Source organism: Coccinella septempunctata, chromosome 3, assembly GCF_907165205.1.
Source record: "Coccinella septempunctata chromosome 3, icCocSept1.1, whole genome shotgun sequence".
NCBI classification, from domain to species: domain Eukaryota; kingdom Metazoa; phylum Arthropoda; class Insecta; order Coleoptera; family Coccinellidae; genus Coccinella; species Coccinella septempunctata.
In genome coordinates this window covers 4,939,984-4,957,020 of record NC_058191.1, presented here as the reverse complement: position 1 = coordinate 4,957,020, position 17,037 = coordinate 4,939,984, and the positions used below count along the sequence as shown (strand labels likewise).

Here is a 17,037-nt window from a genome sequence, read left to right as displayed (position 1 = left end):
ATCCTCGATATTATCGTTTCTATTTGTGATATCATTAATTGAAATCATTACAGATTTCTCCACATACAGACCTCTAATTTCGTAGTGTTTCAAGTTTGTGCAACAAAAGATTCGATTTAATTGGTAAAATTAGTAAATATCTAATGAAATTTAATTTTTTTGAAATTTTAGTTAGTGTGTTTGTATATTCAGATTTGACTAGATTAATTGAGTATCAAAATCGCATGCGGTAGCACGGAATATACCTTATTCCTTCTAAATTTTTCTTCATTTTTCGAATATCCTACAAAATTCAAGGAATTTTTATATATGTACATGTTGTTTTTTGAGTTGAAAGTTACTTATCAGTTTTTCCCAGGTTGGACCTGAAAAAATTCAGTTACTATGACAGTATGAATTAGTTGTTAAAGATAATAAATGTACCGAATATCCTCAAAATAAATAGGGTAGTTAGACAATTATACGTAATCGAAGAAGACAAAATCAATAAAACACTCTGTATCTTGATACTAAGGAAAGACAGACCCTTCGAATTTAGGTTATTCTGACTCACCTCAGTGTCTTCTATCTACCCTAAGCCTCCGCCCAAGCCCATTCACCAATAAGTACAAGAGTATTTCTTCTTGTGTCATGTGTACCAGCATGTCTCGAAGGCTAAGTGAGATAAATGCTGGATGCTGTTTGAAATTATTGATTTCTTAGAAGAAAAAAAACCTGATTTCTTGGTTGGAAATGATGAAATGATCCTCATAATATTCAAGGATCATTTTTTGTTTTCTCCTTCATGTAATTTAACATCGATTTGAGTGTGAAATAATTTATGATTAGTTAGTACCTAGGTGTCGATTACAGGAGTGCATTCAGGTTTGAAACCCATTCGCTGTACATTATAGACTATAGAGTATAAGAGGTCTAACACACCACACAGTCCCAATGTTTGGGACTGTTTGTCCGTTTCGAGAATACGAATCACCCAAACACACGCACTCATACCATACAAGCATCATACACAAACAAACACACACACACACACACACACACACACATGAATTATTTATTTTGACCAAGTAGTAGTCAGAAATTGATATGATGATATCACTTCTGATATGGAGAACACCCATCAGTTATTTTTCCCTTATCTTTTTTCTCATCTGTCGTACGATTGGCAACATCCATTCAGAGTTCCGAATCCAAAATTGCACGTAGATGGCGCTAATGCTGAGGCGAACTTTGCCAAGAAGTAGGGCGCGCGTCATCGTATAACTCTTGTGAGCACTCGGATAAATTGGTTGGTAACCATGCAACAAACGAGCAAGGTCGTCTTCAGGATTATTATTTGATATGGCCCTAGATTGTCCGAACGTTTCCATTCTAAATGAAAATTACTTTAATTGTTCGAATACCGTTCAAGGGGTCGAGATTTTTTCTTTCCTAGTATTCTTTATCGAGTATTTCAGAATGTATCAAGATAATATGTGGGAGTTTTTTTCCTCAGTAATTATATGGGAAACTTGCAGGGAAGAACATTGGTTTTTCAATGTAAACCTCCCAAGAAAAGCCACAATTTTTTCTATCAGTTGGCGTACAGAAGATCACCAATAATTCACCGACAGAAAAACAATTTTCGATATAAAGTTCTTTCATTTTCCAGAGGTATTAACCTTTATGGATTAATGATGTCCTTTGACAAGATTGACGAAGAAATTTGGCGTTCGTAATAGATTTCGTGTGAACTCAATAAAGGTTCAAATATTGATTCTCTGAAAAAAGCTCCTGTATCGAATCTAGAAAGATTCTATTTAAGCTGCTTTCCAGTCAGGTGCGTGACACTAGGACTTGACGCACTGGAGCTTCACGCCCGTGCAATCAAGGGGACCTGCTTTCTGGAACGGTCGAAATAAAAAGTGAAAGTGGTGTACTCTCAGGGTCTCCCATGTCAAGAGCGAAGTCAAAAAATTAGATCTTCGAAACGGATGACATTTTTGAAAAACCGTTAACGGGTTGCTTTTCTACATATCTGCGACTAAAAAATAAAAAACTGCGTTGTCGAGTAAAATTGTGATTATTTGTCAAATTTTTAGAGGATATGCTTAATATGCTAATGTGAAATTCTCCTCAATTTGGGTTATCACTGCATATGCAAGTTTGAACTGAATAATTTCGAGTTTCATTCATGATTTTTTTCAAATTCACCGCGGAAACTATTCAAAATCATCCTTCAAATATGGAGTTTTAAAATTTAAATCGCTTTGTGCGGAGTTTACTATTTGGCAACAGCGCATACAAGACAATAAAAAGAACAATGTCCGATCAGCTTGTTTATAAAATAACAGCTGTTGATGTACAGGCGCGTACTTACTGGCGAGCTTCAACTGCAACTGGCCATAAAAATCACATAAAATTTTACGACTTTCCTCGTGCGTCGCAGACTTCATCGACAGCCATCTTTGTCTATCTCATCAAGATAATGTATTTGTTGTCCTTTATTATCAAGGCATATTTCAGTCGATGTTGCCAACTTGTGCACTCGAAATGAAACGCTTTAAATTTTAAATACCCATTTTAATTTTTCATTTTTAAGTGCTTGAAATAATTTTTCTTTGGGAAACGGTTGAAAGAGTTATTTCAAAATGTGATGTTTCAAAGATATTTCATAAAAAATACATCATTTTCATCAGAAGAAGTTTTCCCCACTGAATCCAAAGGAAGCTTCTTTTCAACGGACTGACTATTCGGACTTGACGCAAGGTCACAACGGTCCTTTGAGAATGTAAAAAAAATCGTTACTTGTACATAATTGAGCGTGTCCCATTTTCATACAGATCTCGGTGTTACAGACGTGTTGACCAATTAATCTGACACTAATCAGGGGGGTTTTCTTAATCTGCCAGTTTGATAATGATAACAAGGGCATTTTTTTAAATATCTCCCTTCCTGTGCCTCTAATCGTTTCTGTATTCATTATGAAACTTGTAAATGATAAAATTGTAAATAAATTTTGTCTGAAGCAATTTTACATACTCTCAAACGTTTTCGAGTTAGAGGGCAATAAGTGCAAGAAGCTTAGCCACACATACGAAAAGCCAAGGTCAATGTAGAAACCTAGTCTGATGTACATTCATCGACATATTTCTCAAAAACGTTCAAACGTAGAGAAAATTGCTTCGGACAAAATTTGTAGAAAATATTATGCTCTACATTTTTTATGATGAATGCGAAAACAATTTGAAGCTCAAGAGAGGAGATAATTAAAAAAAAAATGATTTTTGTGACCTTCATTGGCAATTTTTATTGTTTCGGCTTGCTGAAACTATCAGGTTATATTTTTTCCGTTATTCTAGAATCATTAGCTACAAAATAAGAAAAAAATTTACCACGCCCGAGAATATACACGTGACTCTTTTTTGCAAGTTTGGCGCCCTCCCACACATTCTCGTCGCGCTTAAATAGTCGGATTAAGAGAATATATACTTTTCAACATGTAATTAACCACATATATCTCTATCTGACACGCCCGATTAAATCCCGAATTTTCCTCTTGGGCTCCCCAACTATTATATTATGGGGGGAACCTATTCTTATAGCCTAACCTAACCTAACCTATTCTTATAGGAAATAATCTTAGGAAATAAATGTTTAAATCAACGACTCGCCATATAGGGGTTGTGTATGATATTTGTATGAGTTATTAGGTAAATTGATTCCTTTCAGTTCGTAGAATTGGATATACACTAAATTATAAATCATTACCATATACATGATCATTAGGTCGTGTCCTTTTCCACTAGACATTTGTTTTCACCTATTCCATAATTCTAAAGACTTGATAATTTGAAACTAATTAGAGTTTGTTTTTATACACTGAATTCGAATTATAATTTCCGATTAGAATAAACTGATCCTAATGATATTTTTCTTTTTTTTTTCAGAACCGGGAGCTACAAATAATGCGAAAATTAGAACATTGTAATATAGTAAAACTTAAATATTTCTTTTACTCCAGTGGTGATAAGGTAAGTAGGCAATCGATGAAATTTCTATTGGATCTAGATGTCTTTGTTCAAATCGTAAATTACCAAGTAAAATAGGAAATAAGCAAAATAGTGTTTTGTCCTTTGATGCGTACAATTTTGAGAATATGTCGTTCCCCCTAGTGTCGCACCATTATATACATAAATCTTCTACTCCGTTGCGATGTCATATCTCGAAGGGAAATCACTCAGAATTCGATTGTGCTTATTTTTAATCGACAATAACTAGTCATAATTTGGGAAATGAACAAATCACTGTTGAAAATTCACGGAATTTCGTAAAGAACCTTTCTTAATTCGTTTTTATGTGTAGCGAGCTGAAATACCATGCGGCATGTCTATATTCATGGCCACAAGTGCGCAGGTACGATCCTGCCTTTATAAGTAAGAGAGGGGGTGTTATTCAAAAAAAATTAAGCAACAGTATTAATTGCAAAGTTGAACACCTTTATTGAAAGTTTCTCGTAAAGAATTTTATTGATAAAAATAGAAATTTTACAGGGTATATCTTCACGAACTACCAAGATCTATATATTCCTAGTGAACTGACAATTTCACTTTCGTTGAAATTTGTAAAAACGGCGATAACAAAATATTCGCATCATAGGTAAATATTAATATCGTAAGTACCACGTGGGAAATAAAATGTATTTTTATCCATTTACCAAGTTTTATAAAGATACCTATAATGTTATTACAGTGGTTATAAAAAAGAACTTGTATCTCAAGAGTAAGGATATTCACGACTTTCTTATGAAGTTTGATCGCTCTGTTTAAATGAAGACTGTAAATTTTGAAAGGCCTAAGACCCGTTTACACCAAACGCACTTAGTGTTAAGTGTCCCTTAAAATGAACCCTTAACATTACGTTGCGCCAACTGTTAAGTGACATTTAAATGGCTAAAGCTAGCCTTAAAATTAAGCGCTCCTGTAATGACCACTTAGGTATTTAAGGGCGGGATTCTAACCTAAAATAATTTGTTGAACTGGCTGCAGAACTTCCCATTTTTGATGGATTTTGAAAATTGAATGAATTCATTACTGAATACCAAGCCTTTTCTTTTGCCTTTATTGTAATGCCATCAGTCTTTTTTAATTTTCAATTTGGTGTCACAAGTCATACTATAGTTATCAACAAACTCTTTTCTTCTGTTGAGAAGTTGAGTGCCCTTCGTAAATTACCACCACTTGCTTGGCAATCATTCACCGTATTCGTACTAACAAGGGCATTTTTTTCACGTTCCCCTTCAACATAAGTAAAACAAAGTAACACAGGACCTTACAAAGAATGTGTTGTACTTATATAAACTTAGGTACCTTTTATTTGACTATCATTTTCAATATTAACACGTTGACTGTCCCATGAATCACATATGATACATAAAAATTTTCGCCAGGAGTCCATGAGTCGTATGTGATTCATTGATTCATTTGACGTTCAAGATAAATATGGTTACTTTTCATGAACGCTGCAGTTTGGTCGGTTCATATGGGCTTAACGTCTTGTAGAAATATGTATTGATAACCTCAATCATAATTATTCATACGTGATTCAAGAAACGTCAGCATCAAGCCTTCCATTGGACTTGGAGATTTTGAACAAGAACACTTCCTTAAATGGCTGCAGAATTAATTTTTCATAGAATATATATCTTATCACTCAAAAGTAACCCTTCTCTTTGGATAAATGTGTTGGACGTGGGGGGTGAAAAAAAAATTAGAATGGGGACAGTCAACGTGTTAATGCTAATGCAACAACAAAAAGTTGTTACTCTTTGATAATATTATAATAATATCCTTGACACTGAGTGACAGGACAATAAAGTTAGGTTAATGAAATGACAACGATCATCGGCAACCGGCCAACCAATTAAATGGCTTTATTGGACTAGGATGAAGTTGCACCAAAATAAAAAACTGAAATATCACTAGATATAAAAACTTAAGGGTCCCTTACAAGATTCTTTTAAGCCACAGTCGTGCAACTGGGAATAAAATTAAGCGTCCATTAACTTTAAACGACACTTAGTTAAGTACTCGTTTTAAGGGGTATTGGTGCAAACGGGCCTAAGAGAGCTAACAACTTGGTTGTGGCGTCTGCTCACAAGGAAATTGAAGGATTCTTATCCGGTATAACATCCTTTCAACCTGTGAAAAATGGCCAAAGAGAACTCGTTCTATATGATGTGTGGCTAAACACTCGTTTGATCTCAGATCAAGCCAAAGCGGATTTTCTGACACCAACAGTCAAAATGTAGTTCGTTAATGAAAATATACCTTGCGAAACATTCATAACCGAATCTAAATGTAAGATTTCTCTGAAAATTGCCCTTGTCTGTAAAATTTTTTCCAATTTGAATAGCAACCCCTCCAAGTAGAATTGTTAAGTTTTTCAACTTTCCTCCTCCTGCTGAAAATTGAACGTATATATTTGAACTGTTTTCCGTATTTTGCATTATGCGAGAGCTTTCTTCCCTCTCCGGTTTTTCACCGATGAATCACTCCCCACTCTTGACGTATCGCAGAAGAAAAAAAAAAAACGTGACCGTCAAAAATCGTTTTCCGAAGTTTGGTGCTGTGATTCCTCATCTGATTTTTCTCTCTTATAGTTTGTATGGTTTTTATAAAATAGGCTAGATTTTTATTTTTTTGAGGGATGTCGGATTTAACTAACGGCATCTTCACGTTAAATAGAACACTACTAACTTTGTGTCAGTTTATCTATTTGCTAGAGTTTTGAGATATCGTTGGTTTTCAGGAGATGGGAATGATCTATTTATACTAATTGTTTTTTCTTCTGCAGAAAGATGAAGTGTACCTGAATTTGGTATTGGAGTTTATTCCCGAAACAGTTTATAAGGTAGCAAGGCATTACAGTAAATCCAAGCAAACCATCCCAATCAGCTTTATAAAGGTGAGTACGCATTAACTAATTTAATTAATTAACTGAATTCGTTGTATAAATTGAATGGATTTAAGGGTCCCCCCAGAGTTTTTCGTTCAGTGTTTATAGACATTGCCCTCGATAAGGCCGAGACTGAGAAATTTCCATCGTTAGGAGTGATGCTATCGAAAACATAAAATAGGACACGAAACGTCTGAAATTTTTAGGTTGGCGAGACCATTCCTGTTATCTCGTGAATAATGGAATGTGCTCATTCAATAAATGGATTGTTCTGATATCGGTTCGCCAGAAAGGAACATTCTTTTCTACGAGGTTGAAATTTTACGCGATACAATCAACATTCAAAAAAATACGTGCAAGATCATAATGAAAATCCTTTCGTAATGATACCTCAATTGACTCGCTTCCCCTGTTCAAAAACTTCAGATGCTAATGAATATGAAATCCTAATAAAATATTTTGGAAAAATCTTTTATTAAGAAAAGTATTTACAGTTGTGAGACCCTGTATGGATGGATATTCTCAGAATTATCGATGGACATTCTACCTTATACAGGGTGTATTTGAAGGTGAGGCTTTTTTTCAACAGAAGGTAGAACTGGTCAAAATGAAGCGTTTCACCAAAAATGACCTATACAAAACCATCAAAATGACAAAGTTGGAAAAAAAAATTGAAAATGATTACCGAAATAGATCCTAATACGATCCTAGACCGGTTGTAAGCTGAATTATCGCAAAGCAGTGGGAAAAAACTTATCTCCTGATTCGACCATGTGGTTTCGTTTAGGATATTGGCTCGTTAAATATTTATTTTACGGTTGTAATGAAAGTGGAAAATTTTAATGGCTTATTTCGATACCAACCGAAAGAAGAGACTTAGGACAAAAGTGTAAAAATAGAATTATACTTCAAAATCTCATCAATAAAATTCGTCAAAATTATTCACGAATTTTTTCACAATGGGCATCACAATCTTGTCCGAACATTCCGAAAATCGTCGTGAAAATGGGATGAAATGGGGAAACATCATAGCACTTTTTCAACATAACTAACATAAGCACTTTCAAGAAACTGCCTTGATTTGCTACATTTTTTTTTCACCCTTAATTTCATCATACAACAATTATGATTCTCTCAAAAGTGACCTGATGCATCTAATCCGATGAACTTGGTACTGAACCATTCATTGTCCAGCCATATGTTTATGTTTCGTTTTTGCGAAATTCAATGAAATTTTTTCGAACTTCTAGGGGTTGTATCTCAGCCATCTTGAATATTTTATATAAAAAATTTTTAGTTAAACGACCTATTTTGATGAGTTCTACATTCTGTCGAAAAAAAGCCTCACCTTTGAAAACACCCTGTATAACCTACTCAATAGCTATCTCGGTGACTATTGATCCTTATACAAAAAGGTTTAAAAGGTCTAACATGAAGAATTTCTTATGGGCATTCAGAATTGTCAATGAATCTGGTATTTTTTACCTAATCGGTAGAGCTCTTAATTCTGATTTCAAATATATACAGAGTCTTTGACTCGTACAAATATTTCAGAAGTAGATTCTTGACGTCAGAAGAAACAATTTTTTCCTGCGGCTCAGTAGATACAAGCTGTCGAAAAATCATAAAAAAAATGTTATTTTTAGTTCTAGCTTACAAACGGTTTTATTGAATAAAATGAATTTCGGCATATATTTCGCATTTATTTGATGCATCTTTTTAGAACACATGATACAACAATTATGATTCTCTCAAAAGTGACCTGATGCATCTAACCTGATGAACCTGCTACTGAACCATTCATTGTCCAGACATATGTTTATGTTTTGTTTCGTTTTTGCGATGCCGGAGTCACCTTCCACAATTTTTGGTTAAACGACTTATTTTGATGAGTTCTACCTTCTGTCGAAAAAAAGCACCACCTTTGAAAGCACCCTGTATGTCCGAAGGCTCAGTATTTCCCGATACATCTGATAATGAAAAGGATGCCGTTAGAATGAGCCGTATATTGCCGGAATCAATTCGACCCGATAATCCAAAAATACATTATGACTTATCCAATTTTATTTTTTGCGAGTGATGCTGTCCTCGTCATAAGTTCAATTACACCTTGGTGTATTTTAAATTCGTCCAGGTATTTTTTTACGTTCGCTGGGAACAAATGCATCGTGTAAACAGACGAGAAAAATAAAGTGTTTACATTAACACTTGCATAATTGATGTTTTTTTCCGAAGAAACACGCTAAATATCTAAAAGTTATCTCGAGTCACGTGCATATTTCAGTTTTATCAAATCGTACCAGTCACCATCGTAATTTCCGAAATTGATTGAGGAAACATTTCCATAATATGTTGTGGATATGATTAAATTCTCAATTTGGTATTGAAATAAATTGATCTATGATTATGCTTACAATATTTTGTATCAAGAAACTTCTGGTAATTTAAAGAACAAGTATCATTATACATAATAGTATCACTTGCTATTGTGTGATATCGTTTTATACCAGAATCCATTTGAGTAAATCGTTGACAAAATTATCTAATCAACGAAGATTTGCTTCTAGTTTTCTGAATCAGAAATAATTTTCTCAATTTTAATTGGACATATTGTTTCGATTTATTTTATACAAACTGCTTCGTGTTGATGAGTTGATCCATAGTTTAAAGATTCTATCGATGAACATAAATTTGGACCATATCCTAATATCAAACTCAAATTTATTTATGATTTGATATTCATTTCACAGATAAAAATATTAAATTGACGAATACAATTGAATTGATGAGTGCACATATTTGTTTTATTTATTTATTAACTCTATTCCATTTTTACACCTACCAGCTATGTACTAAATGGTGGTTATCTAATCAATTGAACGATTTTTATTATCAACTATTAACTGCCGCATTTTGGTGGTCTACTAGTTCGATTCAGGCCTTAAATTTGTTGATTTTATATAATGGGTTTTCATGTATCTGAATTAATTTCGACTATACTTATTGTTGAGGAGGATGTTTCAAGTGTGATTTAGATTAATGCAATTTCTATTTTGTTACAGTTATATATGTACCAATTGTTCAGATCTTTGGCGTACATCCATTCGTTAGGAATTTGTCACCGAGACATCAAACCTCAAAATTTGCTGTTAGACCCAGAAACAGGTGTGCTGAAGCTATGCGATTTTGGCAGTGCGAAACACTTGGTCAGAGGCGAGCCGAATGTATCTTATATTTGTAGCCGTTACTACAGGTAAATTATTGTACATTATAAACCTAGGGATCAAAGTGGCCCGCTGAGGGATTGAAAGAACTTTAGTCTCGCGGTTTAAACATCATTTTATGCATTTTAGGGCTGGAAAAACTAAAAACATAGTAATCTGGTACTTGTAGCCTCTAACAGTCCGTCTCCTTTCAGCCTGACGAACTCTAGTGGGGTGAACATAACTGTAAATACAAAATCAAATGTAAAAGTATGGATTTTACATTAAATTTGAAGAAATTATAAGCAAACAAAATTATAAGCTCTTTTAATCCCTCGGGGATCGAAAGTGCCACGTTAGTCCCTCAAAAGAGGAATTAAAAGTATAATTTTATTGCCTAAAGTGCATACACAAAATTATCAGGATTTATGGGTACATAACGTTATGCGAAAATCTTTTTGTTTTGGTTTTCTGACGTCAGTTGATCGCAATGAATTCTGTGTGAATATCTTTGGCCACAGTGACGAATACAGAGATGACCGACTTCATAAACAAAATTTTTAGGCCATAAGGTGGTTAATTGAAATCTAAACTTGACGTGCCCGAGCGTTTTGCTTGCAAACATTCAATAAAACAGTTATTAATTTTGATCCTTCCTTTATCCATACACTGTATAGTGTATATGCAGGGCAACAGATCCATAAAACACATTGAACAGAAAAGTTTTACATACATATTCGGGTGACTTGGGACAGTCCTGTAACTTGGGACAATTACCCTCCTTGCAGATTTCTTTGTTTCTTACCATTTATGAGTGAAGGAACAAACTTATAAGATTGTGTAGCGTCTTTTCGGTTAGTTTAACAATTAATTACTGTTGAGTTTGCGTTGACCAGAGCGTTTGAATTGAGAGGAAAAATTAACGAAAAGTAAAGAGTAAAAGCGCGTTTTTTTATGGCCCTTATACTTTCTAGTGTCCTGTACATGTGTTTCACTTTTTACATAGAGAATTTTTGTTCTGGATACGTGGGATATTGGGATATTAGATATGTCATGAAACAAGATTGTTTACAAATCAAACGGCATTTATTATTATTTATTATTTACATTATTTCCACAAAGAAATCATCAAAGAATGGAAGAAATCAAAGTACCCTTGTTTTGTTTAGTTTTTTTACATTTGAGTTGCAATATATTTACTTTCGCTGTAATAGGGGTTTATCATTTAATTTCCTTACCGAATTTCAACTATATAATCACAAATTCTAATTTTTCAAAACTATACACCGTCCCAAGTCACCTATTTTATTTGAGAGTTGAGAAATCTATAGATTTTAACCCTCTAATACCCAACTCCGCCTTGAGACTGATTGCATATAAGTGGATACAAAATTATTCCCTGTGAGCAGTTAAGTCAGTATAGGTTCATTTTGTGAGAACAGGTGTTAATGTAAATCAGTTAACTATTTGCGAAAAAAAGATGTAGATTATACATAAGCTAACTTGAAATTATACGGAAATAATTTCAAAAAAGAAAAAAAACTTTGGCATTAGAGGGTTAACTTGTGCCCCAAGCCTCCCAAATCGGTGGGTAACTTGGGACAAGTATATATTCGAACCTCTTTTTCAGATCAAAATAGGTCACCGTTTTTGAAAATATGACGAGTTGAATTCAACAATCGTTCCTTAACAGTTGGTGCAATGTAATTTAAGTTAAGAGTTCATTTTGAGGGACACTTAACATTAAGGGCCTGAGACCCGTTTGCACCATTACCCCTTAAAATAAGTACTTAACTAAGTATCGTTTAAAGTTAATAATTTTATTCCCAGTTGCACGACTGTGGCTTAACAGAATCTTAAGTAAAGGAGCCCTCAAGTTTTTGTATCTAGTAATATTTCTGTTTTTTTTTTTATTTCGGTGTAACTTCATCCTAGTCCAATGAAGCCATTTCATTGGTTGGCCAGTTGCCGATGATCGTTGTCATTTCATTAACCTAACTTTATTGTCGTGTCAGTTGTTGAATTAGCATTATTATTGATAATGATATTAATTGCCAAATAAAAGGTACCTCAGTTTATATAAATACAACACTTTCTTTGTAAGGTCTTGTGTGAATTTGTTTTATCAATGTTGAAGAGGAACGTGAAGAAAATGTCCTTATTGTCCTTAGTTAGGATACGGTAAATGATTGCCAAGCAGGTGGCGGTAATCTACAAAGAGCCCTCAACTTCTCAAAAGAAGAAAGGAGTTTGTTGCTAAATATACTATGATTTGTGACACAAAATTGCAAATAAAGAAAACTGATGGCATTACAATAAAGGCAAAAGAAAAAGGCTTGGTATTCAGTAATGAATTCATTCAATTTTCAAAATCGATAAAAAATTGGAAGTTCTGCCTCAACAAATTATTATAGGTTAGAATCCCGCCCTCAAATATTTGAGTGGTCATTACAGGAGCACTTAAATTAAAGGTTAGCTTTAGCCATTTAAATGTCAGTTAAGCGCTGGTGCAACGTAATTTAAGTAAAGGATTCATTTTAAGGGACACTTAACACTAAGTGCGTTCGGTGCAAACGGGTCTTAAGAATTCATTTTAAGGGACTCTTAACACTAAGTATGTTTGGTGCAAACGGATCTGAGAAAACTACCGAATTTCGAATCATGCAAACGTCTGAAGTTTTAGACGTGACAATAAGATGAAATATGGCGCACATTTGATTTCTTCATTTCATACTCTACTTTTATTCGGGAAACCAAAACACTTCGCCGAATGTCCGATTTCTTTCGTACGGATAATAATTGTATTTTCCTATATGAGAACTAATTTGTTATATAATATTTCGTTTCAGGGCTCCGGAACTGATATTTGGCGCCATCGATTATACCACAAAAATTGACGTGTGGAGTGCGGGATGCGTGTTGGCCGAACTTCTCTTAGGCCAACCGATATTTCCAGGAGATTCTGGTGTTGACCAATTGGTCGAAATCATCAAAGTACTTGGCACGCCAACGAAAGAGCAAATCAAAGAGATGAACCCTAACTACACGGAATTCAAATTTCCACAGATCAAGTCTCACCCTTGGCAACAGGTTAGTGGATTTTTTTATTCAATATGTCCCTATAATGCCTCGAGAGAGTGTTGAAAGAACGTTGGGCTTTCAACAACTTGTCAGCAATAGTAACTGTAATGTTTTGTGTTTAATTCTGTTGGAGTATCATAGGGTTTTATTTTGCTGCTTTAAATATTTATGGTGGTTTCATGCAGGTTCCTTAAGAATTAAGTAAGACCTAAGGTTAAGAACTAACACCCTATTAGGTGGCTATAAGGTTCTTAGGCTGCAGAATCCACCAATACCCAAAAAATTCAAATGATGGTTCTATGAGCTTGGGAATTAGTTATTCGTTCATATCAAGTATTTTATCGTTTTTCAAATAGTAACCTTTCTTTAATAGCGAAGCATTATCGATGGAGAAAAATCTTTTAACTTCTACAATTCTAGATATGGTGTGTTTCACTGGGGATTATGTGGCTTATTCGTTGGGTGAAATTATGATAGTATTTTTCACGGTCGTACTCTGTGCACCCTATTTAAACTTGGATGCTTAGTCGAAATTATGCGCCCAAACGAGGAATTAATCTATTTCAGAGAGCTTGATGAAGTAAAGAAGAATATAGGTCCTTTCGTCTGTTCCTCAGTGTAGTGTAATCTACACTGCACTTTGAGTCAGCTGATTTTCAGTGTAGTTGCGCAAACGAATGAAAAAAACACTTACGTTAGGTTGTTATGCTCATAAACTAAAAATTTGATTTGATATATGGTTACGTTCCTCAGAAGATCTGTTTTCATCCCCTTGTAAAGTGATGATCTTATCGCAAATTTTAAATTCGATCGTACATATTTTGAAGTAGATTACTGTGATGTCCGTGACATTAACATCAAATTTTGCATTTCACACCACAGAACTAATATTACACCTCCTTTTGACTAGGTGTAGATAAACTATACCTCCTCTACACTGGTGTAAATCCAATCAACAAACGAATACTAAAATCGAGTGTAAATTACACTCGAGTGTAGAAAAGTGCTACACTTCGTATGCAAACGAAAGAACCTTATGATGAAAACAACTTAAAATATGCCAGTTTCTCCTAAAGGAACACATGTATAACAGATGTGCCAGATAACTTAAAAAAAAGCCACGAATAAAGAGAAATTTATACGTGATCAATCAATTATTGGGTACTATGCGAAAAATTACCGAACGTAGACATAGAAACTAATTACAGAAGAACCGTTGTTCAAATGAAATAAATTTCGAATTGAATTGTATACACGTACCGTCTGTTCCGATATTCCTGAACAGTACTGTCAGTATTTCAGAAACGATGCCTATTGGCCCAGTCGTCCGAGTTCTATTGTTATTCGATTGCGGGCCAGTAAAACCAGCAATATCGGAACAGTCCCTTAGTCAATTCTTGACCCTTTTCGTTTTCATCCAGTTTTCCTGAAAATAACAAAATTTTTCTCACATTTCTCCCTCTCTGAATTTTCAATTCGAACATATAAATATAATCAGTGTTTTATACTTGTGAAGAAAATTGTAACTGCAAAATCTGGTTTCCGCATCTGACCTTTTTTTATTATCGTTTTTGATCTATATGCAGGGTGTCCCAAGTTAAAGTGCCTATTAGACGTTTCTGGAGAACTGGACATACATATTTGAAATCTGAAAATTGAGATTTTGATATTGTTCTAAATTCTAACTGAACTAAAATATTTTTGGACCCTGAGTTTTCAAAGGTGAGGCTTTTCATTTCATCTCACCAAAAATTGTATATATAGGATGGCTAAGCTACAACCTCAGAATTTCGACAAAATTTTATTAAATTCAAGTACGGGATTGTGAAACGTGACATCGGAGAAACGACACAAAACATAAACATATGACTGGACAATGAATAGTTCAGTACATCCGAAAAAATGGAATCTGCAGAATTGATTTCTTATTTATTTGTAAATGATATAGCTAATTTGGATAGCCAGTTGAAAACGATTGTTTCAGTTTTTTAATTTCGCTCAATGAGTACGTCACAAAAACTAGTTACCCTCTTTCGTGAAACACACTGTACATCGCTCAACATTCAAGATCCAGTTCTTCTGCGCACCAAGGTGTCTATTGGCAGATTAATTGAATGATGCAAAAATCTAGACGTGAATTCAATAAAACTTTAAGAACCTGTAAATTCGAAACGAAGCTTCGAACTACATAATTTTTTTATGAAATATAAAAAAACATCAGTAGACATCTTTTAACAAATTTACGAAAGTCAATAACCGACTTACGGCCGTGTGTTTTCAAGCGTTTTGTGTTCTGGTTCATTTTTGAGTTCTATCTTCTGTCAGAAAAAGAATCATTGTATATGTACACTAAACTTGAAATTTTTCTCTTATTTATATATACAAGGTGATTCTTTTTCTGAATCCAATTTTGGTGTTTCGTTTTGAACGTATAAGTTTCTTGATCCCATAAAACACAAAAAGAAGAATCAAGACGAAACAAGATCTTTGCTAGGTTCTACTACTAGTTACTTCAACATTCTTCGTTTTGTCGTTTTTCATTGAAACCATAAACGTTATTTTTCGTTACAAGCTTAAAATCTCATCCACCTATCTGGTTATTTCAGACTACCTCAGGTTACATAAACGTTATAGTTAAATAATATTAAAATATACTCCTAAATTTTCACTCTGGAACATAAATACATGGAATGGCGATTGAAGTACTACGAATATATTTTTTGTGGTACAACATTCGATGTTTCTCTATCTAGGGCGACATTAAGGCAGTGGCGTAAATTATTTAAATTTATTTACGAGCTACCTTTTCGTATTGAAAATAGATGTGACAATGATGTCAGAGTCAGCTATCTCAATTGTAATTGAGCAACTATCTCACTCCAGTCTTTGGACAACAACAAATGTTCATCTTCCATTCCTTGTATCTATGTTCGTTCCAAGATTTTCACCATATCATCGAGACGTCAGTGCCATTGGCTCAGTTGCAAAGACATGCGCTAAGATTTGGAGAACCATTACAATTTGAAATTGTTATTTGTTAGGGGAATGATATATCATCAAATTTTAATGGACTTTTTCTGCAACTGGGGGCATAAGTAAGTTAAATCTGCCATAGGACTCCATACGGTGTGCATCTATTTCAATCTTTGATAAGCATTTATTTCGATTGCAGAAAAAATGTTTCAATTTAAAAATATCTTACTAAAATTTTCCCTCAAATTATCAATTTTGTAAATCGATAGCTAATTCACATGGAACGAGTTCAAATCCTGTCTATTTTTTACAATTATTTATATTACAAAACATAACAAAATGGTTATTAATTTCTAGTATTGGTTCGAATCAAGTCTTTCTGAAATATTTGTGCCTTGTGCCTGAAAAAACCATAAGTTTGTTCATAGAGTGGTTAACAACGGTTGTGAACTGTACAGAGTATCCTCTGAAAGATTTTCCCTACAGCTAAAATGAAATTGCGCTGAGTCTGTAGTTCACAGCCGTTGTTAACCACTCTACGAACAAACCTCATAATTGTATAGATGCTCCAAAAAAAAATTAAGGTTGGATTTTGTGGTATAAGTATAAAATTTGTTAATTTCATATTGTTGGATGAAAAAAAATTATGTTTATTTCATGAGTAGATGAAGAGTAATGAACATTCAATTAATTTTCTCCTTATGAAGCAACGCTGATTTCATGAATTTTTAGTGAAAAAGATGAATAAAGCAGCGAAAATTATTTCAGAAATAATTATATTAGGAGGTTTTTTGTCGCATATAGATTCGATTAAGGCAATAAAATCAGTTGGATAGCGTAATGC

General features: G+C 33.9%; 1 protein-coding gene across 4 annotated transcripts in view; it reads left to right on the top strand.

The window, feature by feature from the left end:
* LOC123310151 (glycogen synthase kinase-3 beta-like) overlaps nucleotides 1–17,037 on the top strand; it is a 76,155-nt gene that overhangs the window by 50,085 nt on the left and 9,033 nt on the right. For all 4 annotated transcript variants that reach the window (XM_044893555.1, XM_044893558.1, XM_044893556.1 and 1 more), the window contains 4 exons: nucleotides 3,930–4,013; nucleotides 6,835–6,945; nucleotides 9,999–10,189; nucleotides 12,989–13,229. In XM_044893555.1, coding sequence (XP_044749490.1) covers nucleotides 3,930–4,013; nucleotides 6,835–6,945; nucleotides 9,999–10,189; nucleotides 12,989–13,229 — 627 coding nt within the window. The remainder of the gene's footprint in view (nucleotides 1–3,929; nucleotides 4,014–6,834; nucleotides 6,946–9,998; nucleotides 10,190–12,988; nucleotides 13,230–17,037) is intronic.